Raw genomic sequence first — 25,755 nt, forward strand, 5'->3', positions numbered from 1 at the left:
TTTTTTGTAGGTTAAATCAAAATCTAGAGGAAATAAATGATTATCATTTTTCATGCCAAATTCCCCAAGCCTCAGGCAGGACTTCTCCTGGAACTTCAAAAATACTAACTACAGGGAGACATAATTTGGTTTGTTTATACTATATTAATTCCCCAGGAATAAAAATTCTGGTAACAGAGCTCAGTACAGGGATCAGTTTTATTTTTCAGGAAATAAATACAAATTCAGCTTTGCTTTTGTCAGATATAGTGTTATAACTGGAAAGAATTTAAAAAAATTGAAGCAGACACATTGTACATTTCTGTTATGTGATATTTATTGTGGAATAGGTTGATTTCTTTCTTTACCTTCCAGATCTAAAGGGAAGCCCCAATCAGGCTACCAGACTCACAACCCATGCATGCTCAAGATCTATAATCAGTGATTCTCCTGACAAAATATCAGTTAGTTACTTTAACTAAAAGCTAAGTTGATTATTCCCTCTAAGAAGAGAATGTGACAGTTAGGTACATAAAAGACATTCTATTATTTCCTTCCTAAAACAGCATCATAGAGTTTTCCAGTCCTCTTGACTTGAACGTCTCCAAAGCCAGCTGTCTCCAGGAGCTTGCTGTACTCTGCTGCTGTTCTCTCTTTTCCTTCTGTCTGCACCAACATGTTCATCGAATACAGTTGGGTTTCTAAAGGCCCACTTTTGTCTTCATTCAGAAGCGATTCAACCAGCAGCACCCCACCACCTGGTTGAACAAAGAGAAATAAACATGTGCTGAGCTCTGAGAAGACAAGATACTTTTTAGCTGAGTTATTAGATCCTAACCTTTAGTTTCAAGAAGAAGTAACCTCGATATTAAGTCATGTTTCAGCATCACAGAGGACAACGGAAGAGCAAAAACATCACAGCATGGCTTCACTGGGCTACATAGGTACTGATGTACCAGGGCTGAAGAGGATGCTATGGCTGGAATGGAAACTTCCCATTTTCCTGATGTTACTCATTTTGGCTCTGTAGGCAGTGTATTCAATCTCTGAGGGTTCAATTTAATGTTTAATGGGATTTTTAATACAACATACACACTTGTCTGTCTAAACAATACCTCAAATCCCCAATCCTTATAGTTAAATGCCTTAAAAGAGGAGTCCCTGCAGAGAAGACTAAAACAAAAAGGCAGATAATGAGAACTTAGACCACGCCTTATTAGGCTCAGCTGCACATGGCTGGATTAAGAAAGCAAAAGACTAAAGCAAGAAGCCCTTGCACTGAAATTGAGCATTGAGACTGGTGTGCTTCATGGTACTGATAGGTGTGCTGGTTTGGTGGGGTTTTTGGTAGCACGGGAAGGGCCCCAGGGGTGGCTCCAGTAAGAAGCTGAGAAGCTGCCCCTGCTCCTAAACCAGCCAAGGAGCCATTAGAGGGACAATAGATGCACCTCTGGAAGAGCCAGGCAGGAGAGACAAGGATATAAATAAGGAGAGGTAACAGGCAAAACATGGACAAGTGTGGTTATGGGGAATTTTTTGTTGTTAATATTGTGGTAAATGGCTGAGGGGTGGATTGTGTGTACATTATTTTTTTCTGTGTGGTATCGTGCTGCTATCTATTTTTTTTTATGCTTTTTTTTTTTTTTTTTCAGTGTGAGTGAAGCTTGTGAAAACTCTTGTGCTGAATGTAGATTTTGCTAATGATTCTTTCGTATGTGATTCACAGAGGCAAGGAGTGGAATGTTCTGATTTCGTTTGGTGGGGTTTTTTGTAGCGGGAGAAGGGCCACAGGAGTGGCTCTGGTAAGAAGCTGAGAAGCTCCCCCTGCTTCCAAAACCCAGCCAAGTAACCATTAGAGGGAAAACACATGTGAGTCTGAGACTAAAATACAAAAGAACAGCTGTAACACCTGAGCAGAGAAGCACTTAGGGTAGAAGAGCTGTGCAGCAGGGGGAGAGCTGTGCTGGGTAAGGAGAGCGGTGCTGGTGGTTGGTGAGGAAGAAGGGGAGGAAGGTGCCCAAGCAGAAGTTTCCCTGCAGCCCATGATGAGATGGCAGCTGTTTCCCAGCACTCATGGAGGAACGTGGTGGAACATTCCCTGAAGGCGCCAGGAGGGGTGAACTTGGCCACTGGACTTGGATGTTGTGGCCAGAGGCTTTGCTGCCAGTGGACTCTGATTGCGCCGATGTGGAAGACCCCGGGGCCAGGGGAGGTGGCTGTTCCCGAAGCAGCCCCTGACTCTGTGGGAGGCCCAGGCTGGAGCAGCTCCGGACCTCGTGGGAAGGACTCATGAAGGAGAGGTTTGTGGAGGACTCTCTGCCATGGGAGGGACCCCATGGGGAAGCAGGGCAGGACTGTGAGGAATCCTTCTTCCTGAGGAGGAAGGAGCAGCAGGAACCACCAGCCTGTGAAGTGACTCTAAACCCCATCCCCTGTCCCCCTGTGCCGCTGGGGGGAAGGGAACCGGGAACAAAGGGATTTGGGCCCGGGAAGAAGGGAGGGGTGGGGTAACATATGCAAGCCCTGCTCTGTGTGTGTCTGTGTCCTGGGTGTGTGTGGTTAGTGTGAAATTACATTATTATTTTTCCCCAAGTTGAGTCTGTTTTACCCGGGACCTTAATCGGTGAAGAACCCTCCTTGTCCTTTGTCTCAACTTGTGAGCTTTGTCCTCCTCATCCCAGAGTGTGTGTGAGGGGAGGGGGGAGTTGAGTGAGTGGCCATGGGGCTGTTCCTTTTGTTGTCCCAAACCACAACAGGCAAAAGTCTCTCTGCTCTTCAAGGGCTCACACCTACCAGGTTTGCAAGCCTTGTAGACTTTTGCCAGCAGTTGCCTGCATTTGTCATCATCCCAATCATGCAGTATCTTGGATAAAATGTACAGCTCAGCTTCTGGAATTAAATCATTAAAGAAGTCTCCTGTAAAGTAAGAATATATGTATTACAAAAAAACACCAAAACACAGAGGGTTATGTTAAGCAAATATTTTCAGTTCTGTCCAGTTCTAAAGACTCTGGGCTTTCCATGTCCATCACTCACATTAGACAGCAACACAGTTACTGGTAAAAGTCCTTTGTGGCACCGCATAGGGAATTTTGTTCTTTTTCACGCTCAAGAAGGTCTGAAATGTTTAATAGCAACTGCTTATCTGAAACAGCTTTTGATACAAAGGAAAGCATCTGAATCTAAATTTTCTCCAACGACAAGAATTCAGCTTCATAAAGTGTTAAGGAGAGGAGACAGTTTCTCGTGGTTTCTGTCACAGTAAAAAAGGAAAGACTTTTTCCCTTATCCAAACAACTTTTCAAAGACCTTCAGCAACCACAAGCTACATCATAAATTCATAAGGAAAAAACACACATCTCTCACCTCCTAACACTAGCTTCATCATCATGCCTTTTGTTCAGCACCTGATGTAAGGCATCCACATTTTTCTCTCTGCATCTTTGCCATTTCACTCCCATTTCTTTGCACCACTGGCACATGTTACATTTCCTGTGTTTCTCTACCTTTGTTTTTATATACACTTTTCTTTCCTCAAGGTTTCTTTACTCTGAGCTTCAAGCAATACTACGTCATTCCAAGGATTTTGTAAACATTAAAATTTAGATCTCCCTACACTCATTTTCATCACTGATGGTGCAAAGGCCATACAAGATCTTCTCACTGGCCAAGAGGAATATGGGCTAACTCACCCATAATCAAAGCCTGAAATATCTTAGGACTTGAAAGTCAATCAATCATAACCAGAGAAGGAAAACCCCTTGCTCAGCACAGGCCTGGCATCCCACACATCTGCCAGGAGGTCTACACAGGAGAAAAGGGAGTGTTAGGAAGATTAATAACATGGACATGTCAGTTTTCCAGAAATGCAAGCCTTTCTTTAACTTTTAAAGCATCCTTGTTCTGAAGAAATCAAATAGTTCTGTTCAGGAGTAAAGAGCTCTGGGCTCCTGAACAGCCACACTGTGCCTCTGAGAGAAGGCAACCTGCAGATGCACAACCAGTTCAGCCCTGTGGTAGCAATGAACTGCAGAGCTGGGCTGGGGAGGCTGCAGCCTGGGACACTCTGCTCCCGTAAGGGGCAGCTGGAGACCTAAGCCTCCAGCGTGGTGCCTCTGAGCAGAGACAAGGGGCTCAGGAGCAACAGCTGGGATGACACTACACTGCTGTTTGCACTTACCTTCATGGAAATTGATCCGACACTCCTCAGGGGGAACAAATTGCTCTTTGGCCAACTGCACAACTTTTGGCAGGTCATAAATTGTGACTGTGGAATTTGGGTACAAAGAAACACACTCCCGGGCCAAAGCTCCTCCACCTCCTTTTGGGAGAGAAAAAGAAGGTCAGCACTGACACAAAACCAACCTGTTCAGCAACATCCCCATGAAGTGAAGCAGGCAATGGTACACTCAGCCGTATGGAAGCCGGCAAGGTATATTCGCTCCTCACATGTTGCTGAAATTAAAGAGTAGGGACAAGAGAAGTCACTGTCTCCACTGGTTCTGCAGGAAGCTCCAGGGTCCCCAGCACCCAGGCCTATGGGGTCAGTCCCAGCTCTTAGAGCTTTTATGCAGCCCTCAGCCAGACCCAGCTGTGGATGCTGAAAGCTGGGAAATGAAAAACAGAGCCACTAAACCACAGGCTGTGAAAGCAGTGATGAAACCCATGAGGGAGCCTGACCAATCCCATGAATCCTGGAAGGACTCAGCAATGCTGGGACAACGAGGTGCTTGCAAGGTAAAAGGCTGCAGAAAATATCCAGTGACACTGACTGAAGGGGAGGAGGGAAAGAGACTGACACCAGAAGAATGCATCTAGCAAGGCATGAAAATATGCCAAAGCTGCTATGTACACAAGGGGAAGGGCCACTAATCAAACAAGTGAGACTCTGTAGACAAAAGCAATCAGCTTCCTAATGCTCTCACCACTCTCACATTTCTCTTTTCAACCCAACAAAATCAGTTAAATGTTCCTTTTATTGCTGAGATATGTCCTGCTTTCCATTGCTTTGCCCATCCTAAAACACAGGAGTGATTTTTCTTTGCAGAGCTTCTAAATGAAGACAGCTCAGAGGCTTGTGCAAGAAGACCTGCTGACACTCACCTCCCAGGTCATAGATCTGCGTGAAAGGGGAAAGGTCAAATGCAGCAAGAACATCCCTGCCACATACACTCCATACTGAGTTCTGGCCAGCCATGAAACTCAGCATTTCTTCTTCTGATCTAGTAATGCAAACAGACACAGCACATAGAAAAGGCAACTTACAATATCCTTAGTGATGCCTATCATATAACTTTTAATATAAATTTTATCTCTAATACTAACCTCTGTTTTTATTGACACAGAGTACATTCTCTGCATATAAACTTACCATGAATCTTACTGTAGCAGAAGGGTACATCTATGCGTTCATGCATTTAAATAGGGAATTAGGACTAGTACAGTCCAACTAGCCCAACAGTGTATTATACTGCTAATTATCAGGCTTCCAAGGGGCTTTTTTTCCATCAACTACCATTGCCTCTGTGTCAGAGACCTGCCACACATTTTTCAGAACAGGAAATTATATTCAAAATATCAGTGTCCCAACAATGGATATTTTTGAGAAAGGAAAACGCTGCATGATGGTTCTGATGAGCGAGATTCTCACCTCTTCATATTTCATTGTCCTGAACCATAATTAAAAGCATTAATTTTATCTACAATATATGTAAGTTTTGTATTAATATAGTACTGATTACCTGTACATTGCTCCAAAAGGGTCTTCAGATGAAATGCCAAAAGCTCTTTCATATTGGTTTCTTCCTTCTCTAAGTCAGCAACCAAAAAAAGCATATGAGTATGTTTTTTTTTCTTTTACCCCAGATGCGCCTCAGGGCTATTGCTTCAGCTAGTTTATTCCCATGGAAGGTGGTCAATTTTGTAGAGAATATATGTCAGCCTGTTTGCAATGACTGTAAAGGCACCCTCATTTCCCTCCCCAAAATCTGCTGATACATTTCTCAACCTTTCACTAGAATGACTGGTTCTTTTCAAGGCCAGGTTGGATGGTGCTTTGAGCAATCTGGTTTAGTAGTGGGTGGTGACCCTGCCCGTAGCAGGGGGGTTGGAACTAGATGACCTTTAAGGTCATTTCCAAACCAAACCATTCTATGGTTCTGTGATTTATGGGAACTTCTCTCAGGTAAAGGTACAAGACTGGTACAATCATCACCATCACACACACACCATACTGATCATCAGTTGCACAGACCTAAACAAGTGAAACTCCAGCTCCATATCAAACTACTCCTATACAACTTTGCAACAGAAGTACCCTTAGCCATCATTACTCATCATTTACTTTGTTGATGCCTCCTCTAGTAAGAGCCATTTCAATGATCAAGCACTTTCCTGAAGGTCAAACACACAGAAATCTGATTCCTAAATCATCAGAGAAGGAAAAGGAAAACAAGAATACATGCAAATGGAAAACAAGAAAAAACGAGATCACATTGGCCATGTTAACAGGCAAAATGGTCTATTAGTTTGGCTTTTCTGAGAACCAGCCAGCATCTTTGTTGTGCCCTTCCCAAGAAACACACCACTCAAAGCAGTCACACAGAAGCCACAAAGCAGTCTGCAACAGAGTGCACAACATTCCTCCTTACCTCACAGCATCAGCCAGGTAGTGCCAGCACAAGTAGACTGTGTTGGAGTAATACATCATAATGTGATATTGAGACTTGGGACTTGATTTGGTAAGATAGATGTTGGAAATGTCTGTGTTTCGGTAGAGGGCTAAAGGGTGAAATAAATACATTTACTAACATGTATGATATACAAGTTTAGGGGTATAGAGCCCTTCACCTGGGTTTCACTTTACACCTTTAATCATGCTGACATTTGCTGTTTCTCTTTCAGCTTTAAAGGAAATGGCTTTCCCAAGGGACTCTCTCCTCCTTCCAGATACAGTAACTGGCCTAACTATAGGTAACACTTCCCCCACACATCCTGCCTCGCTTTCAGAACCATCAGAGGTTAAGTATTTTAGTTTCTTCCTTTTCTTCTGCCTTTATTACCTCCTTCTTGTGTCAGCTCTACTGCCAGGAGCTTCAATCCCACACAGGCATCCAGCAGTCTTTCCATCCCCATGGTGCTGGTACCCAAGCGTGCAGCAATGGCATCTGAAGACAGAGGCCCTTCTGACTCCAGCAGATCAAACACCCCCAACTGACAGGCAGTGAACATAACCTTGGGGTAAGGAGAGGTGAGAGTAAGGGATCAGGTGAAAGCACCTACTGCCTTTCTAAAGCTACTTTGTTAGTGAAAATACACCCATAATTTTTTTTAATGGAAAATTATATTTCATATAAAGAAGTCCAATGATTAAAATGAAGTTTCTCTGAACACGGGTAATACCGTACAGTGCTTGTAGTGCACCTTTTTCCATTTCTTTTCCTTTTCTGGATAAGCCAGCCAGTGCTTTTGGCTCACAAAGGTTCATATTTAGAGACCAGATTTTGGGTGTGAACGCTCCTGCCTCTTCCTTAGTTTCAGAGCTCATTCTCAAAGTCTCTTATGCATTTTGCCTGGAGAGTACAAAGGCAACACTGCTCAGTGGTGTGCTTTTCTGTTGTTTTTACTCTTTAACTAAGGCTCTAACACATGCTCAGTGAACCCTGGAGACTCTCCTGTGGTTTGCAGCAGAGGGGAATATCTTGCTGTATGGACCTTATTTTCAGGGAGATTGACATGCATGACTACAGTGGTCTCTCTGAGGCAAGGAGGTTCTTCTCATCCAAAAGAACTGCCCCATTCCGGACAACAGAATTGCCCTGCCTTTTCACAGAGAAAATGTGTAACACCTCCAGGAACAACCCTCAGCCTTCAGACAGACATACATAAACATACATAAGCTGTACATGGTGAAGTTGACAAGTATTAGCCTATTGCTCTGGCCATGTAAATACTCCTAAAACAGTAACAAATGCATCAAGTCAGTTGACTGCCTATCTCTACAATGATTTGATGAAATCCATGGGAATCTCCTTTTAACTTTGGGATGAACATGGTTTAACCAAAGTTGAGATTGTTTCTCAAAAACATGGTACCAGTCTTAAACTGGAAAGCACTGGGCATTCCTCTTTCTCACCATGCAAAAGGTTTTTTCATTATCCATTTTTTCCCCTCTTTACTGTCAGCTCTGTCTTTCAGGAGCCTTAGGATGCAGCAGTATTTGCACAAGAGAACATTCCACATTACCAGGTTGGCCAGAGGTGCAGTAAGGGACAATAAGAAAGGTAACTAAATAGTAAACAAAGAAAAAAATCTCCACTGCACTGGATATTATAATTTTATGCCCATGTGCTTACACACACAGAAAGGCAAGCAACATCAGTAAACAATAAGGGAAGTAGAACTACTAGTTCTACCTTTGTGGCTTAATCAAATGTCATCTGGAAAAACAGTCATTATACTAGACTCTTTCTTTCACCTGAAAAGAGGCAATATACAGCAGTTCTCAAGCACAGGATTCTGCATAATATATGCAGACAAACTATGGACCAGGGAAGGAAATTCTGTGAGAAAGTATTTGAAAAATCTTTTTTCTTTGCATGGTTTAACAGGGAGGACATTTGGCAATTCAGGTCAGTGCTCTGTTTCTCAAACTCCCAAAATTAAAAGTAGGAAGAAATCCCACCACCGAAGGAACCTTCCACATCTGATGCAGTTAGACAGCAACTCCTCAGCCATAAGCCCCTGTGTTTTTTATAAAGCCTCACACTGAGACAAGGTTTGTTCATCCAAGACCTCAAAGGCCAGAGAAGTCTCAATAAATGCTGAGTCTAGCCTGAAGGTCAGGTCGCTTTCAGAACTTTTTTCTTACCAAATTTCCTACCTGTCTAGATGAGCAGACAGGATGCTTCTGTATGGAATGGTTTTCATTCCAAAGACCTCCATGCAGGATCTAAAGGGAGATCTTTGAATATTTCTGTCTGCATACTCTTAGACATCTATCCAAGACTGAGTTATATTTCTTACCTTTGAGACTAAAAATCCACTGCTGTATTGCAAGATGACTTGGGGATAGTCAAGGTCTTCTGTGGAACCCATCTTCTTTCTGGACTGAAGCACTGATTCTCTGGTCCTCTTAATTTAAATAAGCTTCTTTCCACCAGACACAAAGCACACCAGCTGATCCACTTAATCTTATTGCTTCTGAGAAACACGCTGCTTACAAACATGTTAGCTAAGTTATTTGGCCTTTCCACCAGCTTCAGATGTTCCTTTGGGTCTTCCATCATCAAGTTCAGGGCTAAAGAAACAGTGAGGATTAAAGCCTGTATTGGCAGTTCAGTAGTTGATTAACACACTGGTGCTTTAGAAGCACTTGAAAGCTTCTAACAGGCAAAACAGAAATCCTACAGAACAGCATCAAGAACCTGAACTCAATGTGATGCACCAGAAGTTCATAAACCAAAGCAGAGTCTTTCTTGGGGCTTGCTCAAAGGCAGCTCTGTTCCACCAGACTGGCATTTTTATGCTGGAAGATTTCCTGAGATTAGAAATCCTTTACCTATGCCAGCCCAATGACGGTGACTCCAGAGGAAAGAAAACAATTTGGCAAAATAATTCTTCAAGTGAAAGGTGGACATTCCCAGGTGTTTAAGTGTGAAAGAGTACCAGCTCACCTTAAAGTGGTCATGACATATTCCTGACCAGTTCTAGCACCTCCCATGGCCCTAATTTCACTCACCCCTCTCATTTCAGCCAAAAGATGTTGTGTTTCTTTTAGCCAATAGTGAAATAGCAATCTGCTTTAAGAGTTAATTGTTAAAGTTAGCTAAGCAGATGTCACAGTTATCAGCCTTACTCGGAAACAGTACTGGTTCTCCAGGTTCTAACACCAGGGGCCATCCCTTGTTATTAGAACAATAGGTCTGAACATACAGAAGTTACAGCAAACATCAAACTGTAGAAACACTTAGATCTCCTTGTCATGGCCAACAGTCTGTAAATATACTGCTGCTGCCTTGCTAGGGCACTGGATTTCACTGTTCAGTGTTGGTTAGACACTAATATTCTATTTAATCTGTACTGTGGAGGCTGGAGATCACAATTCACCTTTCTGCCAGAGTGACTGTGAATCTATACACCTTGCATGTAATGAGAAACAGTTTCTCCTAAGGAAAAGCCTGGACAACAGGTTTCAAGAACACAGCTACATTCATAATGGACATCTTCCCCTGCTATCCCCACCTCAACAACAGCACCCATGCTCAGTTTCTATTCAGGAAATTCTGTCTGCACATGCCCTAAGTGTGAGTCTGCAGAGTTCACTCACTTGCCCAAATCTAGACCCACTCACAGTGAACGCACTGCGGCTTTTTCAGTTCCTCAGATCCATTCCAAAGACAGTTCTATGAGAAAAGAAAGTTTAAAAACTTAAAAAAGTTTTTAAAAAGTCTCCATCCATTTGGACATTGAGGTCAGCTTCATTCCCTCAATAGCCTTCCCTCTCCTCTGATTAAAATAAACTGTACATAGATAAATATCACTAGCCAAAGACAAATATTGTTAGCTAAAAAATTGGAAATATGTAGGAAAATTAAAACACTTTTCTGCTAAAGGTCAGTTCTTCCTGCCTGCTCCTAAGAAACAAATTGGTGCAATTTTGCCCAAGCATAAAGATTTCCCATTCCTGGGATCATAATAGCTATTTAGATCCAGGCCATCAGCCACATTGTAAGCAAATGCTCACCACACTGGATTATACATTTCTCTTCCATGGAGATAAACACAACAAGCCTAGGAAGAGCTAGTTGTTACTCACCAGCTTACACTTTCCTCAAATGACGTGGCTACAGATTGGTAATCAGATATTACAGTGACATTTAGTACAGCTGCATTAAAGATTCACCAATACTAAAATGCTCAGCCCTTGATTCTTGGACTTTTGACTAAATAACAGACAGTTACATGCATAGCTGTAGGCTAGTGTGCCCTAGTGGGACATAAACTCACTTCACTTAAGGTAAAGTTACAGGGTACAGGAGGCTCTGGTAACAAACTTACTAGACAGTTAATTAAATCCACTAGAAGTACTTTTTCAATTACGACTAAATCTGTCTGTTGAGGACACCAGATGTAATCATCTAATAGGATTACTACCAGTAGTGAGATGTAGGGGACGAGGGTTGCAGATAACCCACACCAGATTCATGCAAAGCCACACACAGTGACTATTTCTAAGTAAATTGTTAGCGAGGCTTAGAGACTAAGCTCCTTCTAAGCTACAAATGCATTCATGAAGATGAAATTGCACTGGCTCGCTTTCTCTGAAAAACCCATCAAGGTTTTTATCATAGCACTAATACCAGGTTCAGGCTAAAGCTTTTACTTTACCTCAACGGTTCTATTTTGGTAATTAACTTCTCTTTGTCCCAATTACTACAGAAAAATACTACACAAAAAAAATTAAGTCATTTTTGCATCACATGTGAAAGTAAGAACTCATCTATGAACAAGGCAGATTTAATAATGTATCTGCCAGTGAGAAATGGTAGATGACACTGTTTTCACATGTACAACTTTCCTGACAAGGAACAAGTACAAATCTCAGGGACATGACTACAGTAATGAGGTTCAGTAATGCCAGTATGAAAACAACCATGCTTTGCCATCTTTATGAAGCTTCTGTGTACACCCAGCTTACATGAGATGGCCTGGAAGTGCACCAAGATAGTACAGTCTGTGCCCCCCACAACCCCCTGCCATTTTTTAAGAATCCTAAAAATTCAAGATACTCAGTATCATATTTTATCTTTGAAACAGAACATACAATTTTAACAAAATGCTCTTTTTCTTCTTTACAACTTCTAATTCTTCTCATGCTTTACGATGAATGTTTCCCTAGTAGCATGACTATTGTTTCTGTCAATTTTTTACACCAATTAATTTTTTTATTCCTATTGTACATCACATATGTTACTGGCAGACATTTGGAGAAGACAGGAAAACCTGTATACCCAGCTTATTCTCTAAGCAAACCCTCCCTTTTGCTCATTTTTTCTTATAGTAAAAACTCTTGACTGAGAATGTCTTTTGAAGTCCATCACAAGCAATCTGGATTTGTATTTGCTTCAACTTCCTGGCCTGCAAATAATCTCTCAACAAAGAATTCACCCAAAGAGTCATTAAGATCTCTGTCAGAGGAAGGCCCCAGCAGATAAGAGGCATGGTATCCCTTAGGACAGACAGGTTTGTAAGCTAAAAATGGTAGAGGCTGAAACTTTTGAAGAGGGAGAGATGCAAAAAGAAGATGAAGACTGACAGAAACTGAAGCAGGCTCTTACGTCAGAAATTACTTGTACTGTGTCAAGTATCACAAAAGCCATCAGTGGACATGTAACTGCCTTGCACAGGCCATTTTACACTTGCTAATCTGATAATTCTCTCCTCCATTCGTTCAAAAAGAAACTTTAGAAATTAGTGTTCCTGTGGCTTTGTGTAGGCACCCCTGAAGTCCTTTTACCTGATGGCCCAACTCAAGCATTGTTCACAACCTCATGCTCTTTGCAAGTGTGCTGGTTTTGGCTGGGATTAATTTTCTTCTTAGTAGCTGATATGGGGCTATGTTTTAGATTTGTGACCAAAACAGTGTTGATAACAAGGGATGTTTAGCTGTTGCTGAGCAGTGCTTGCACAGCCTCAAGGCCTTTTCTGCTTCTCACACCACCCTGTGAGCAAGAAGGCTGGGGGTGCACAAGGAGTTGGGAGAGGACACAACTGGGACAGCTGACCTCAGCTGAACAAAGGGATATTCCACACCATAAAACATCATGCTCAGCTTAAAGAGCTGGGGGACATATGGAGTGATGGCATTTGTCTTCCCAAGTAACCACTATACATTCTGAAGCCCGACTTTCCTGGATATGGTTGAACACCTGCCTGCTGATAGGTGTTAGTGAATTAATTCCTTTGCTTTGGTTGATGCTATTTGGGAGTGACTCTGGTGGTTTGCACTTACAGCCTTGCAGTCCCTGGTACAGCCTGGCGCTCACAATTTTGGAAGCCACTGCAAAAATGCCCATTTTCTCTAACAGTTTTCAAGATTATGCTTCCTGGTAACATATAAAATGTTTTTTTACACACATACCTTATCATGCATATGCCCTTAGTCTAGATATTTGAATACATTACTCTACAAAGGTAGAGTCAATTAAAAAAAAAACAACATATGGATATGGCCACAGCTTTGGTAACCAATTCTCACTAATATCAATTACTTCTAGCAATGTGACTCATACATTATCAAATTTACTTTACCACAGCAGGCAGTAAGCAGATGAAAAGCACCATGACAATCATATTGAAGGGCTTAGCCTTGCCCTTGTAGAGAAGCTGTAGCTTCTGTTGAGTAATCTGCTTCCCAAATGACCTAGTGCAGGATGAAGCCAAGAGATAAAAAGAAAACTGCAGGCTGAAATGCTGGTAAGTGCAGAGAGGCTCATCAGCCCTCAGACAGAAACAGGAGACATTCTTCTTTAAGGATCAGAACGGGACTGTGTGCTATGAGAACTTAGGATTTCTTAGCATGAAGAACTTGGATTTCTTACCCTTTTGAGGCTCATGTTCTTCTTCATTTAACAGGGCTGCCCGAAAACCACTCCTAGCTGCCAGTGCTAAGAGCCACAAGGAGGCAACAGCACTGGCAGGGACACCATGCACCAGCTCCTGCTCAGCACAGGGAGGCTCAGGAGCTTTGGCCCAACAATCTTCCCACCCTCTTCGTGTAGGACACTCCTGCAGTCTGTTATGAGAAGGGGTCCTCGCCCTCAAACAGAAGAGGTCACATGCTGCCATGTATCATTACATGGTTAATACAATTCTGAACCCTACACATCCTCAAGAACATGGTAGGTTCCCACTGGTTCAATTCTATCCTCCTGGCATCTCTAGAAGGACGGAAGACAGACACTGTGTTTTGTGGAGATAGATGTGAAATCTTTCCTGGAGCTAAGTGCAAGAGAGATGCATCCTCGTAATTCAGAAAACTCTCCTCCTGTCCCATTGTGTGACTTCAGACTCCAGAAGGGAGGTAGAATATTGGAAGAAACCCTGGGCATTTCTTGGGAGTTAGTAAGCAGAATAGGGCTGAGTTCTCTTTCATTGCAGCCAAGGCTTCCCAGCAGGCATGAACAGTGTTGTACTGTGGAGTTGCCTGAGCCATGGCTAACGAGATGTACATTCCATGTTTATACCACACCAGTCCTGCTCACCGAGGAGATTTTTCCACTACAGAAGGAAAAAAAACCCTTAACATTAAAAAGTGAAACTGAGTTTTTCCCAGCAACAAAGGCTGATCTTAAAGTAAGCTTAAAATTGACACATATGGCTACCTGACACAGTGCAGGAAGCTGGGAACTATTTTGAGTTCTTGGCTTTGCAATGGCATGAGAAGAGCTCCAGTGTTTAAAAGCAGGATAAAAAAAAAAAAAAAGTCAAATGCATGAGGTAAGCTTAACAGTCTGGAGGAATAACTTGAACTGAAATCTTCCATCATCTTCAAGGACTTCTTTCCTCATCTCTACCTTATACCCCTGGGGCTGTCATGTTCAGTCAAGACAAAATCCAACACTGAGGTTTCACTTTTCAAACAGTAGTCTAATGGAGAATAAAAGGACTTACAGTCTTGCTCAGCCAGATCCTCAATTTTCTGATAAAAACAGTGAATAAATCCGTATTCCTGTTTAGAACCTGGGGGAACAAAGCCACCAAAACAAAACCAAATCCTGGCAATTGACAGACAAATGGAATAAGCTATGTGACTTTCACACAATGGGACACAATCAACATGCAACTCCTGACAAGTGTAGGCAAAGAATCAAGTTACTATTGGTACATAATCCTCATTGACCAGTTCCAGAAGTAAACAGGCAGGTGTCTTTGCAAACTTTCTTATTGGATTAATTTCTAGCAGTTAAGGGTCTGAAGGTAGAGGTAACATAGTAACTAAGTCATACTCAACCACACCAACATAAAGTCAATGTTTGAATATTAGCTGATAAACCCATTTCCTTTACATTTATATCCCAGCCTGTGACTGTGGTGTGATTTAAGCACTGTGAATGTAATAGTCAAACAAGAACAGCTGTGGGGATTGTTGGAACTCCTTCGTTAATCAGACCAAAGTTTGTTGATCAAAGATTGAAGACATTGTTCTAAAGCAGCTAAAACAGAAAAGGACAGGCATTACTTATCTTCTCATACAAACTCAAGGACACGCAACAGACATACGCTGAAATGGAATAGAAAAAGACCAAATAATTTTATCTGCTTTTAAACGGCTCCTGAAAGTCAGTCTTGCAAATCCAATCAGATAAGACTTAAGCAATCAGCATCACAGCATTCAGAGTAGGGAAAAATATTGGTAGCTTCAGTACTTTAGCTTCTAGACACTCTTATAAAGCCTTCTGGTATCCTAGATTCTTTCATTTAAAATACTAAGACCCCTAGAAGATACCTAGTAGGAATGAGCAAAGAAGACTATTGCATTAGTGAGGGTTTTGCAGTAGCAAAAGCACATACTTCAGCCATAATAAAATATGGCACAGGCTATCCCTTTGGTCAGTTGGGGTCAGCTGTCCCAGCTGTGTCCCCTCCCAACCTCAGTCTTCCCATTTGGTAGGGTGTGTACAAACTGGGAAATGGAGAAGGGCCTTGACACTGTGCAAGAACTGCTCAGCAACAGGTAGAGTGTTGGTGTATTATCAACACTGTTTGTCACAAACCCAAAACACAGCACCCTACTGGCATCTGTGAAGGAAGTGAACTCTACCATTGCCAGAACCAGTACAAGGACACATGATAAAATCCATTTCAGAAGATTCAGGGCTGAAATAATTTTGGAGAGCTTCGAAGCAAAACACATAGCTGAAGCAACAATACTACTGTGTTAAGAGTAGATAACACTCTGCACTGAGCAGTTACTGGGTGACTTTAGGTACTAGAATTTTTAAGAGGTTTTGATTTGGTTGAGCTGGCAGACTGAAAGAGGACTTCTTCCACATTTTCTCTACATTTTGGAAAGTAAGCATTTGCAAGTAGCTTCAAAGCACTTTCAGGCTTTTCTTCCTGAAGCTGCTGTGAGAAGAAGAAGAACTACAAGCACTACAAACTTACTTTACTAAAGTTACTGCACTTTCAGGATCTTGTATGAAGCCAGCGCTGGATATGACGTGTTAAGCTGAATGATCGTCAAAGCCTGTCAGCTGAACATCCTCCCTACAGTTTATCTTCTCTGGCCTCAGAAATTGCTCTAAACATCAGGGGAGCTTATGGAATTTAATAATTTCAGGGCGGAATATGACACCTGCTTTTGGCACCTTCTCTGAACCAAAATATCAGTCTTTTTTTGCATCATCTAACAGTATCTGTTGGATGCTTCTAGTATAACTCCAACACTTTTTGGTGACTGCCACTACTTTAATGGCTTCCACTCGGCAATAACACTGCATCCGTCTCTTGATGGCTTCCCAAAAGTAGCATTATAAACTAGCAACACCCCAATTACTTACATAATACATCAAGACCCTCCAGCCAACATATCAATCCCTGTGGAAATCCACAGTAGAAACATACTGTAGAAATATTAGTAAGAATCTAACCCTGAGCTCAAAGACATTGGTACTGACAGCCATTAGTTAAGCTTCTCACATAAGCAGACAGAATACACTTTTTTCAAACGAAAAAATTAGTGTTACCATGGACAGTGTGCCAGCATTTAAGATCAGGCTATGCAGAATTCCATGCATTTACAAACAGGCATCCCACCAGCCTTATCAAATACTAGCAACCAACATTAGATTGTTTTTTAATGTAAATCATGACTAAAAATGAACTTATCTTCAGGTAGATAGGCTTTTAGCCTCACAGTCAGAATTCAAGAAATTGGCAGTGTTGAGATGGTTAGATAAATCAGTTGTGCTCCAAGCCCCCAAGGTAGTGGTGAAACTCAACAAGAGACATGACAAAAACTTGAGAAGTACCATAATTAACTGTAGATCTTTAAAGACATGAATTGCCAGGAAGGGAAAACAATGTCTACCTTTTCTTTCCACAGCTAGTAACTACTAATATTTCAGCAGCATGATCTAGTAAGAAAGAAACCCTACATGGATTCAGTGAAATCAACGCAAATAAACTCAACCACCCAGTGATCCAGCTGAGCTGCAGTACCAATGTGTTCTCCAGGCACTCCATGAAAAGGATGCACTTTAATTTGATACATCAGTGTAAGGAAAATGGCACCTGAAGGCTGTAGGTAAAGATCACACATCCTGCTCAAATAACACTTGACATAGTTGTACATTACGGGACCATCAAGAAGAATGGCTGAGCTTCATTATTCAAATATGTTGAGGGATCTTTTTCAACAAATGGGTTCTCATACAACACTTCTGCAGATTTTAATATACTGACATGAAAACAGCAACTTCAGTTCGCTGGAAACAGGTTTGGTTTTTTTAATTTTACCATAAAAAGGCAAAATAAACTGTTTCATTGTAATGTTATAGCTTTTAATATTCCTGAGCTGCATTTTAGAAGCAAAAGTATTCTTACATGGATTTAACAAGGGACACTGCAGCCTTACTTTCCAACACCACAAGTAAAAATAATTTAGCAAGAAGGCCCCTTTTTCAGAAGACAATGACTAGCTCTGTATGTACCTGAAAAAAATCCTTCAAGTGGCTCTATACCACCTGAAGCAATTACAAAGCCAAATGTCAACAAAATACGTCAACACCTTTTCAACCATTTTATCACTGCTTATTACTTCCTACATCAGTGCACCTCTCTTAGATGGAAAGTATTATACAAACAGCACTACATGTCAGAATAATTTGGGCCAAAAAGCTTGGCACCATACAGACACATGAAGGAATCATAGCAGTTTAAAAAGATCATCTGCTTATCTTTATAGTCAGTTTTAAGAAACAAATGCAAGTCCTGCTATCCATCTCCATCAGCAAAACCTCTACTTTGTCAAATGTGATTTCACTGAATGTACCAGAAAACATTTTAAATCCAATCTATATGTAATAGCTTGTCAAATCTTGAGTTCCTATAACTGGCACTTGTGTACTTCTCAAGCCAAATTAGGCGATACAGAGAGAAAAAAAACCCTAAATTGACTAAAATTAAGGTTTAGAAAACTGAAAATCAAGAAAACAGGTTGGCTTTTAGCATGGTAGGAACTCAAGCACAAGCACAGGTGGTTTACATCGTGGTAGAAAACCTAGAAAGCGACAACAAAGCATGAAGGAACATCAGAACCATCAGGCATCTATTTTCTTCATTTCAGGGACTAGGTGCAAGTCAAGCATTGCTCAAAACAAATTTTTCTATAGTAGTCACACTGATGAGGTCTCATTTACAACTTTCTGGCCCTTTTGTCCAACCACGGTCTTTCCAAGTCCACTACCTACTCCAAGTACTCCTTTGCTTACTCAGTGATCTCCTCCTCCTTTGTCTCCTACTCACACTTCTGCGACTGTGACTTCTTTCCCTTCTGTCCCTCTTACGTTCACTGCTGCCAGTTCTTCTGTAGCGGGAACGTCTGGGGCTGACGCTTCTTCGGCGAGGGCTGCGGCTCCGGCGAGGGCTGTAACTTCTGCTAGAGTGTCTGTAATACCTCCTTTCTTTCCTGCGCTTTTCATCCCGATAATCTACATCTCTCCTGTGTCTGCTCCTCTCCCGTTTATCCTTGCTCTCATCAGTGTTGACGCTGCTACAGGAACGGCTCTTTCTTCTCCTTGGCTCTGTGCTACGCTTGCTCTGCTCACAGTGTGAGTCCTTCCTACAGGTATTCTGGTCAGAGCTAGAGAGGCTCCTCTGCTGCTGGTTATTGGTGGGAACACATGAAAGTACCCCTGAACTTCTCTCAGAACACCTCTCAGAGTTTGTGGTATGAAGTGTCTGACCTTCTTTAACATAAACTTTGTCATGAATGTTGCCATTCAAGTACTTGCATTGAGTATTGACAGTCTCCGGTGATGCTACTTCTCTTTGAGAGCCAGGAGTCAGTTTGTCTGTAACAGCCTGCCCTGAGGTAGAAGTGATGCAGCTGGATGACACTGTGTGTGGACCACTAGGGGTTTTTGACATGTCAGACTGAGATGCTTCAGTTCCTTCTTTGTTTTGATTGACTTCATCCATTTTCTTGCTCAGAAGATTATTCAGTAGTTTCTCCCTCAGTTCCTTTTCTTTTCTCTGCAACCCCAGTGCTCTCTCTTTTTCCTCTTCCACACGTTTGAGCTCAGCCTCCTGGAGCCTTCGTCTCTCCTCTTGCTGCTGAAGACGAATCTTCTCTTCATTATGTTCTTGCTCCAAAAGCTTTACTGTCTGAAAGAGTGAAAGGGAAGAGTAAACAAAAAAAATTACTTACAGGCCTGCTCTTACTTACAGGTTCTATCACAACACAAAAGCAGCAATATGGCCAGAAAATAAAACCTACCAAACAGAACAAGCATCCTAAAATAAAATGGTTGTTTCTCTCTTAAAGGGAAAAAATCCCAAAACCACCCAAAATCAGACATACAAAAAGCCCAATAACACACAGCTGCTGTAAAGTGAAAAATTATGATTAGTCCCCAAACTCTTTTGAGTGTGATTTCTCCTAGCTGTCTCACAAAGCAAAACCAAAGCTCAGTCTTTATGGCTCCTTAATATGACAAGGGAAACAAGCTAGAAGAACAAGTGAAATCTGAAGAATTAATTTATCAAGGTGAACACTTGAAGTCAAATTTGAAACACTGATTTGTCTTAGATGATTGCAGTCTATAGTTCATACAGGACTTTAGAAGGAGTTCATAAATACCAGCAAATAATTTAACACAGACATATGTAGAAACTGATTCTCATTTTGTCAATCACTTCAGAAACTCATGATACTGAGTTTCTGAAAAAAAAGAAGGTTCAAACTTTTTTTTCATTCTGACCCAAATAAACAAGCTTAGTGTAGACCCCAAAATTCTGGGAATGAAATAAACAAACTGCTCTGTTTTATCAGACAATATTTCTATTTCACACCTGCAAAGTTATGAAGCCTGCAGGTACTTTTCCCTTCTCCTAGCATACAACTGACCACATAGGACTGTATGAGTTCAAAAACACTCCTGAAGTACAATGGAATCAAGAAAAAAACCACCCTGTGCTTTGCTGCAGTTTTTAATTTCTACAGGAATAACACACATGACATTAGAGCCTAAAATTACTTTATCCAAATATTAAGCAAACTACATCCTGTTTCATTGAAAATTCACAATACTGTTAGAGCAACAGGATCTAAGAATCAAAACCTTAGCTGACAGTATTTTTCCCTACAGAAAAATAATTCTGCACATTTTCAAACATCAAATAATGAAAGCTCATTCTCTGAAAAGGCAAAGAACAGTTAACAGAAGTGTAAAAAGCCAGACAGTAAACAGCATCAAAACTGGAATTAGATATGAGAAGTCTTGCATTTTATCTTTTGTGTTTAGCTCACTTTATCACGTTTACACTTTCTTTTACTGGACTTCAGAGCAAGCCTGCCAGTTACTTTACATGTCAAAAATGCTATTGAGGTCTACAGGTTCAACTTCACCCTTCCATTTACCTTTATCCACCAAAGAAGAAATACTGTTTCATTGCACTTCAATTTTTTTTGTCTAAGGAACAGCATATGGAGAGGTACTAAAACTGCTGTTTACTGACCAGCGCTCCCTACTCCCTCTCAAGTCATCAAAAGGCTTTATCATCCTGGGTTCTTCATTAGCTTCTGAAATAAATACTGAAGTTACCTTTGCCCTGCTTAGCAGCTCTGCAATTAGTCTAATGGACTGAAGGTTTCTCTGAGCTAACAGGAGCTTCCTTTCTTCCAACTTTATCTTCTCTTGCAGTTTTTTCTGTTCTTCAGCTTGAAGCTTTTCAAGTTGTTTCTTGTTTCGTCGAACTTCACGATCTCTCTGCTTCTGTTCTCTCTTGCGCAACTTTTCTTCTCTTTTTCTCTCTCTCTCATATTCTTCAAGCTCTCTCTGCTTCCTAAAAAGAGATTAAATATTTTTATCTTATCTAGGGCAGGCACTATTTTAGACTGCTACTCTATGTAAAAAAGCAATTTGTTTCTAAGTAACTGTATTTGATTACTGAAAAACAGAAGGAGAAAACAGTGAACATTTCAGCCAGTAGTTGTGATAGCAAGCAACCATCCGCATGTTAATATCTAAAAGCAAGTTGGAATCCAAACATAAAACATGGCTACAACAAAAACTACTTTTTTTAAAGCCAATTTGACTAGAGACAGTAACAAGGCATCAGACAGCTAGGCAGTCAGTCATCATAGTGAGAAGACAATTACCAATTGTGTGTAAAATGTGTGCAGGGGTTGGTGGGTTTTATTTCAGTCATCAGGACAAAATGGAAGCTTACATTAAAAACAACAAGGGTCTCTGAGATCAGGTGTCTAATGGAACAATTTTTAGGAAATGGAATATTTTGCAGATTTAGTATTTTGACTGAACACAAGCATTAGGGATAATCTAAACCTTATAGCTTCAGGAACTGTCTAATAGCTAAGCATTAAGCAATGAGAATTGATGCACAACAAGGCAGCAGAACAGCACAGAATCTCTGACACAACTTGCTCCATTTGTGTTTATATGTATAGTTTGAGCTCTTGGAATTACAGTTCAACACACACCCCCCTCCCCCCCAAGAAAAAAAAACAGTGTAAACCACTTCTTCTCTAAATCTCACAATCCCTGGATCCTAACTCCTCAGAAGTACCAAAATATTGTAAGTGCTTCACTTTAGCTAGAGAAGCAGAACTTTGAAATGAAACCTGTGTTTTGTTAATTGCTATTGATGCTGCTATGAAGAAGTAATTACAATGTTGTTATACCCAGGTGCTGAAAATATAACTTAGCAATAAGCAATAAATACCTTTCTTCCTCTTTTTGTTTTTCTTCAGCTTCTTTCTCTCTACGTTTTTGTTCTTCTCTCTGTTTTTCAAGCTCTTGAAGCTTTTGCCTTTCAAGCTGACGCTTCTTAATTGAGGCATCACTGAGGTGTTTTGTTGAGTCAAAAGAAACCTTTACAGGATATAAGTGAATACAGTTTTAAGTAGAAAAATAAATCCCTGGCACAATCCTCAACAATTTTAACCTAGCCCAAAGTATCCAAACCACAGTCTAAGTAAAATCAGAACCATAAAACTTTTTTCAAAACAAAGGTATGTGCCCAGAGGAAGTACCTGAGTACTATAACCAGGTAACTGGTAACCCCATGCCTGCACACCGGCACAAGCAGGTACCAGTTTACACTGTTGTGTGTGTCAGACATCCAAAAATAAACCCTAGTGTGGTTTAGGCCCTGGCTGTCCAATGTTTTCAACCTGTCAGAACAGGAACATACAGAACTGTTGTAACTCACATATGTTATTAAGGACTGACTGTATAGCACAAGGTAGAAATGGACTTTAATAAAGGCCTGTCTAAAGCTGCAATCCTGAAGTTCAGCCAAAGAAACAATTTTACAACATTCAGCACCCAGTTGAAGCAAGTGCCTTCCCACCAATTCTAACACCAAGATTTCCAAATTGAGGAATATTGGGCTTAAGCTCCAACTTTGAGACTCGGAACACAAGAGAAAAGGAAGTTAACACACTTAAGAGAAACAAGGCTTAGCTTCCAGGACATCTGGGCACACCTTAGCCATGTCCAGCTGTGTGCTGGAATAGGACACTAGCAGACATCACATCCCTGGTGTCCTCATCTCCCACTCTAGATATCAATGGCTGTGCACGCAGGCAGGCAGGGATCCGTAACACATTCCAGCATGCCCACTGTCGGGCACCATGGGGCAGAGAACAGCCAGGCTCTATGTAAAATGATGTTTTGTTAACAGGCTAAAAGGACAGACAGGTAGAAACTGACAAGGTCTTGTGACCTTGTATGACAGAGATCTGTCCCAAGAGCATAGTCACAAACACAGCACTCCCTCTTTCCTATCAATTGCCAGGACAGCTGTCAGGAAGGCATGCTTCCTCTCCTGTTTCACAGCCAAACTAAATTTGGGAACCCTGATCCCCTGCATTTAAGTGATAGTTTGAATTTCACAGCCCCTTGAAAACCTTGAGGGGCAGGGTAGAAAGAGGTTCTATGCTTCAACTAACAACCCTTGGTAACAAGATAAAAGATTACAGTATTTTAGTTATACTGACTGACAACTTGAATAAATATTTGCATGTTCCCATATTATATAAAGGAATCCTCAAGATTTTTCCTGAAATACACTTCCTGGTTTGATAAATGACCACAGAGCATACTGAAACACACCCACAAACATTTCACTCAACCAATATGTAAATGCATGGACCACATATGAGAGGAAGTTTTCTTCAGGCCTTGTTTTCACAGTTCCTATGAACAGAATGCCCTTTTCTCTCCTGTCCTAGCTGCATTTTCTAAGACAAGGGTTACAAGGAAAAAAGATCTGGAAAACTCAGTATGTACATATTATGAATTCACTGGAAACTGCGCTATGAATTAACATAATTGTTTAAATTTCTGTGGGCCCTTTCTGTATGTGAAGTACACTGCTGCTTAACTGCACTCGGCAGCTCTTACAGGCCACATGCTGCTAAACGTCACAGTTCTGACACTTGTCTGGTAGACTTAATTATCAATGCAGGGACTAAATACAGAGGCTGTGCATTTCTCCCCTAAAATTTCTATTTATAGTGAACACAAGAGACACCAATGCACTTGAAAGACAGCCTTCTGGAGAAATATGGCTGTACTTGTTCAGGATTTAAATTTGTAACTGAAATGACATGAATTATAAATAACATATTACTTTCTAAAAACCTTTTAGCAGGTCATGCTCCTGTTCTTGTTTGGGCCATTAAACACTTCTCATTTCTAGAACCGGCTTGTTCAAAAAAAGCAAACTCTCAAAAGGTTCACACAGTCTAACAATAGATTTTTCTTCTATCGTTTTCTTTTAAAAGTCTACCTCTTTAAAAGTTCACCTCTACCAACCTTCCCTCAAACAAAACCACAATACACACTAAAATCACTCCCTGAACCTGAGCTTCTTCGATCAATTCATAAGCCCCCACCTACTAGGAATTCCACTTAATCCTCCTTTCCACACTATTCCCTGCCCTCCTCCTCCCCACACCAGGCAACTGATGAATCACCAACCACCTTTCTACCCTTCAATCATGATTCTTCCACCTAATCACAAAACGACTAATAACCCCACTAAATAAAGACGGGCACAAATGAGCCCTAATCCTAACATCACTAATAACCCTTCTACTCCTAATTAACCTCCTGGGCTTCCTAGCCTACACATTTACCCCACCCACCCAACTATCCATAAACACAGCTCTAGCCTTCCCACTCTGATTCACCACCCTACTAACAGGCCTAGGAAACCAACCCTCTGCCTATAACTACAGCTATAACTACGTTAGTGCTGTTAATGTCACCTGTTGCCATCAGCAGAGTTTACAAACAGATGTTTTAGGCACTAGGGAAACACCACTTAGCTGTATTTGGTCTTTCACACAGGTTCCCAGCTTCTTACCTTTATATTGCAAGCCACTGCTTTGCCATCATCACCTTTGTACATCAGCTTCATCCCTCGCAGGGCATTCATGGCCTTAATGAAACCCGCGTACTCTTGATATTGAACATAAGCTTCAAAATTTAAATGGCCTCCGAAACTGAAAGTGTGGAAATTCCTGCCAGTCATTTCTTCTCTGTAAGGGTCCAGCATGGGTATGTCCACATTCCGTATCTCTCCAAAATTCCTGAAAACTTTTATAAGGATTTCTTCACTCGGCTTTTCCGAGCCGGAGTCCTTTGCTGCAAACCATTTACAAGGTAAGCCCTCTAAATGAATCGTGTCTGGCCTCTCCCCTGGCAGGGTTTCATTCATATCCTTGGCATCACGGAAAAACGAGTCCCAGTCATGCCTGGTAGGAAAGTCAATCTTATACTCTGCAGCACGGACCTTCAAGATGTCAGAGAAGCCGCTCAGCTTGATGGTTTTGCCATCCAGGCACGCCAGGAAAGATTTAACCAAACTTTTGTTCTCCACCTCTCCTTCGAACCGGATGAAATCCATTGTGCTTTTAGAAATCCGCAGAGTGGAAAACTGATGAGTTTGCACCATCCCTTTCAATCTTTCCATCACTTCCCAGTTGGAAATGGATTTTCCCGGTTGTTTCAGCTGAGGAAGGGCCACACTGATGGTCATTTTTGTAATGGGTTTAAGGTATAACCCACAGGGAGCACAGAGCTCTACAGCTTCTGATGTATCATGAACTATTGTTGCAGCAGCCATAGCACAGAAAAAGCATAGGATAAAAAATAAAAGATGCAAGTTTAAGTTGCAGGCCAAGAGTACTCAAATAAAACAGCCCTTATCCGTAAATAATTGAATTCTTTGGCCATTTAACCATTCCCGAGTTAAAACAACATAAAAGAGTCAATTAGAGAGTTAAAACTGAGTAGGACAAACATCTTAAATTACACTATCACCACAAGCGCCTTTAAGTAATTAAACCTCAGTAAGGCCTCAGGAAAAAAAAAAAACAAACCAAAAACAGACACCCAAGAAGCTGATGACAATTTTAGGCATAACACGCAGCCGGTACGGGATGGCTCAGAAAGCAGCTACCCTTTTTGCGGCAGGAGGGGGCTGGCGGGGCGATGTCCCACCGCTCTGAGGGCTGCG

At 41.4% G+C, this 25,755-nt stretch overlaps 2 protein-coding genes across 3 annotated transcripts; both read right to left on the minus strand.

The window, feature by feature from the left end:
* Positions 1-234: 234 nt before the first annotated feature.
* On the minus strand, positions 235-25,755 carry ASMT (acetylserotonin O-methyltransferase). 2 transcript variants are annotated; one of them, XM_051633868.1, is made up of 9 exons: positions 25,699-25,755; positions 9,004-9,192; positions 7,041-7,212; positions 6,630-6,759; positions 5,721-5,789; positions 5,083-5,201; positions 4,160-4,300; positions 2,773-2,895; positions 235-737 (listed from the first exon to the last, which is right to left on the minus strand). In XM_051633868.1, exons 2-9 carry the CDS (start codon positions 9,073-9,075, stop codon positions 526-528), a joined length of 1,038 nt encoding a protein of 345 aa, XP_051489828.1. In that variant the 5' UTR covers positions 9,076-9,192; positions 25,699-25,755; the 3' UTR covers positions 235-525. The 2 variants fall into 2 exon arrangements, with proteins under 2 accessions (XP_051489828.1, XP_051489838.1); XM_051633878.1 differs by lacking the exon at positions 9,004-9,192 and having other exon boundaries at positions 25,699-25,707.
* On the minus strand, positions 16,822-25,701 carry AKAP17A (A-kinase anchoring protein 17A). Its single transcript, XM_051633780.1, has 4 exons — positions 24,601-25,701; positions 21,949-22,097; positions 20,808-21,048; positions 16,822-19,368 (listed from the first exon to the last, which is right to left on the minus strand). Exons 1-4 carry the CDS (start codon positions 25,360-25,362, stop codon positions 18,445-18,447), a joined length of 2,076 nt encoding a protein of 691 aa, XP_051489740.1. The 5' UTR covers positions 25,363-25,701; the 3' UTR covers positions 16,822-18,444.

Source organism: Apus apus, chromosome 1, assembly GCF_020740795.1.
Source record: "Apus apus isolate bApuApu2 chromosome 1, bApuApu2.pri.cur, whole genome shotgun sequence".
Classification (NCBI taxonomy): Eukaryota; Metazoa; Chordata; class Aves; order Apodiformes; family Apodidae; genus Apus; species Apus apus.